The sequence below is a fragment of the Glossina fuscipes genome, unplaced genomic scaffold, assembly GCF_014805625.2.
Source record: "Glossina fuscipes isolate IAEA_lab_2018 unplaced genomic scaffold, Yale_Gfus_2 3, whole genome shotgun sequence".
Lineage (NCBI taxonomy): Eukaryota > Metazoa > Arthropoda > Insecta > Diptera > Glossinidae > Glossina > Glossina fuscipes.
The window spans coordinates 2,842,606-2,846,323 of NW_023998417.1; the positions used below are offsets into that span (position 1 = coordinate 2,842,606).

At 33.5% G+C, this 3,718-nt stretch overlaps 1 protein-coding gene across 2 annotated transcripts; it reads left to right on the plus strand.

Moving 5' to 3' along the window:
* Positions 1 to 746: 746 nt before the first annotated feature.
* Positions 747 to 3,718, plus strand: LOC119635145 (kunitz-type serine protease inhibitor BmKTT-2). 2 transcript variants are annotated; one of them, XM_038029742.1, is made up of 2 exons: positions 747 to 941; positions 3,370 to 3,718. In XM_038029742.1, exons 1-2 carry the CDS (start codon positions 791 to 793, stop codon positions 3,591 to 3,593), a joined length of 375 nt encoding a protein of 124 aa, XP_037885670.1. In that variant the 5' UTR covers positions 747 to 790; the 3' UTR covers positions 3,594 to 3,718. The 2 variants fall into 2 exon arrangements, with proteins under 2 accessions (XP_037885670.1, XP_037885671.1); XM_038029743.1 differs by having other exon boundaries at positions 3,406 to 3,718.

The window sequence follows — 3,718 nt, forward strand, 5'->3', positions numbered from 1 at the left end:
GGTTCGTTGTAGACTATGTACCCTGTGCACCCTATAATTTTTTAATTATTATTTAAAGACAAAAGGCCTTTTTTTTTTCTCGATTTCATACAAAGTATCCTAGAAGACACTTGAGATAATGGTTTGATATTAAGTTGGAAAATTTTATAAAAAAATTTTCAAATTTTAATAATCCCCTTAAAAGTTTTTTCTCTTTTTATCAAATAATGGATGCAAATTTGCTTCTTCTTTTTTTTTCGTAAATTTCTTTGAACATCACCGACAAGAGTTTGTATTATTGAATAAACAAAACGGATGTGGAAAAAAAAAAAATCGAAAAGCAATTAGCGAGAGGAAAAAATGACAAAGTTTTTTAAGTAAAATATTTTGTTTTCTTCGAGAGATAATACAAACGGAACAAATATATATTTGACAATTAGTCAATTTGTCTGTCATTTGTATAAAAGCAAATGCATTTTTTGGCTACAATTTTAGTTAGTTAAGCTATCCCATAGTTAATGGATTTGTCGATGTTCCGTTCTCGTTTTTGTGCAATTTTTAAAATATAATAAAATTGACGAAATTACATATATAAAAGTTAATTAAAAAAAAAAAAAAAAAAAAAATGGATATTTTGTCTAAATTTTGCACAATTAAAGCATCGTAACCTAACACTGAAAGCATTATATTGTAATAAAATAGAATTATTGTCATTTCTATCCTGTTTTTTGTGTTTTTTTTTTTTTTTTTTTTTTTTTTTTTTTTTTTTTTTTTTTTTTGTTATTCTTTTGCTTATCACGACGACACCACAATGACTAAGACTTTATCGATTTTATTGATGTACGGTATTGTGGGTTCTTTTCTATGGCTTTTATTTGCTCCATCCGTAGATGGGAAAATTTCTGCTGCCTCTTCGATTATTACTGCCGCTACCGCTGCCGCTGCGGATTGCAAGGAATTAAGTAAGCATTTGTTTTGCAGTTTCATAATTGACAAGCGACTATTGTTGAATGGTATTGCTGTCAATGAAAGAGTTCATAAAAAATATTTATTGCATTATAATCAACGCAATCATTTCATAAGTTTCATTCAAATTGAATACATTGTTGTCAAACAATCACGTAGGCTAATACCTAACTTATGAAAAAAAAAAAAAAGGATTTTTTTTTCCCGAAACTTTCTTGCAAAATTTCAAGGCTGGAATTGAATGTGCTGAAGGACGTACTCATCGTCACTTGACGAATTAGCTTCGATGGACTTACAGAAATTTTAGTGAACCGATCGGCGAAATTAGAGTATTTGACAGCCGAAGTCATCGATGAGGCGGTAATTGCATGCAAGTAAATGCATTTCGCGGTGATAAGCAGCTCCACAGCCTGGCTACAAACTCTGTAGGACGGTGGTTACACCACACATCATCGGCAGAGAAGAAAGCAATTTCTATAACTCACTTGAGGTGGAGACTATTCAAGATGTATATCAAAAGCGACTTTAATTACCCTCTCTGGTATATTTACCAAGCTGCTGTACCTATCGCTGGATATTAAATCGACAATTACAAAATTTCCTCTTAAAATACGAGAGAAACCAAATCTCCTGCTCTAGCAAATTATCCCGTAACACATTTCATTACTAAATTTTGTAGAAACCTCACATTAAAAGTCTCAATTAAAGTCCGTAATTAGGACAACTCTTACCAGCTTAGCTGCCTTCGGTAACAAGTGTTCGGTGTTTCTGTCATCTTCCTTCTTTCTCACGTGTAAATACTTGTCATGTGTGCAGTATTGACTACTTGAAGTGTTTGAACTTTGATGGCACACATTATTGCCATTTATCTCTGTCTCGTTTCGTATGTAATCTTTGCTGCATTTCTATAAAGATTCGCATGTGTGCTTGTAATGATGAAAGGTACATTTCTACAGTTACAACTTTTATTCGTTCCTTTTGCTCGTTTTCCTATTTCCATTGTCGATCAAGTTATAGAGTAACATACTTACGTATATAAAATTTCTCTGAAAGTGACAAAGACCTGTGATGGAGACATGTTTTCCATTTACTTTAAAAGAAATTCACATCGAATACTCCATACATTGTATACAAGTGCACCATGTCTATGTCGCGTGCTTGATGTTCGTTGTAAGCATACAGTTTATTAAAACCTACCTTTACATCGAACACACTATCAGAGTTACTTCTCGAACCACGTGCCGTTACTCGACACAGTCAGTCATCTCATTTTAGAGAAATAATTTTTTTTTTTTTAATTCTTATTGAAATTTAATATTTTTTTCTTAGTCATCATCGACTAGATTACGGCCACCATCTACCTACCTGCTATTCAGTTCAGATTTAAAAAAAAGAAAAGTAAACTGATGCATGGGATAGTTTTTCACATCCACTAATTACCGCCTATTGTTTTAAAGAACCACTTAATTGCTCACCCTCTTGTATATGCATCATTACTGCAAGACTGACTGACTCACTGATTGAGTGACAAAACTTTCTTTTCTTCTCACGGCGCTGTTTGCTATCGAAACGATATACATATAACTTGAAAGCTTAATGTGCCCGGTATTAAGTTATTTGCTCAGTCCTCAACTATTGGTATGTGCTTTGCACATTTCGATTATCTTTGGATTTCCTCTTATCCTCTCTGATGAACAGTCAAGCTTCAGTAGGCCTTGCTTAACACTCCACGATTCCACATCGATAAGTCCAACCCTTTTAACTGTGCTGCTAACAAGTATCCGATTATAAGGTTAATTAAACCGAGGCTAGTAGGCCAAAGAAAACATTTTTATTGGCACCAAGGCATGCTTCAAAACTTTTCGAACGCGTGGAAAATGATTCAAGAATTTTTTTCTTGAAATTTTTACCTTTCGCTTACGCCAAATGAGTACGAGCTGGCAACTTATGGCTGTTAATTACAGAAAGTATTTCTGTTTGTTTAAAAGTGTTTCGTTGAAGCGACCTTTTGACTTAATGTGAGACTGTGAGCTATACAAAGAGCTCTCAATGGTTTTCGAGTCAAGCTTTTGGTCTTGATCACGAATTCTCGGCTATAGAATTAGAAATTTGCTTGCCTTTTGTTTTCTGTCGCAAGTGTGTGTAAAGTGAGAAACGTACGATTCTGTCGTCGACGGGGCAATTGCAACAAAAGCAAAATCTTGGAACAATAGATCGGCAAGTCAAGCGGATGAGTACGAATACTGAAACAATTTTATTAAAGCCGCCCACGCAAAGGTTCCAATTGTGGTTTTTCTTTCTTGCCTTTCGATCGAACACTTTTGCCCTGCCGATGAGCCCTTTAATATATAATTTTGGTGAAAATACATTTTCGTATATTTAAAAATTACTCCTTCTTTTTTTTTTTGTTTTTTTGTTTTCAAGGTATTATTTCTTATTATTCTTTGTATGCAAATTTAGATCAATGGAATTGTTATTCAGCAAGAAACGAAGGTTACTTTTGCAACAGTAAAGATCAAACAACCACCCAGTTGCGCTGGTATTACGATAAAGGCCAATGTAAAAAATTCAACTACAAAGGATGTTATGGTAATCGGAATCGTTTTTGCACCAAAGAGATATGTATGAAACGATGTGAGGGGCAATGAAGTCAACGTAAAAAGCAAAGAACGGCAAAAATCTTTATGCATTCAATTACGTAAAAAGTAATCGTTGTATTTTACTCGCAACAACAACAAACAATTTTTTCTTATATTTTACTATTATTTAAGAG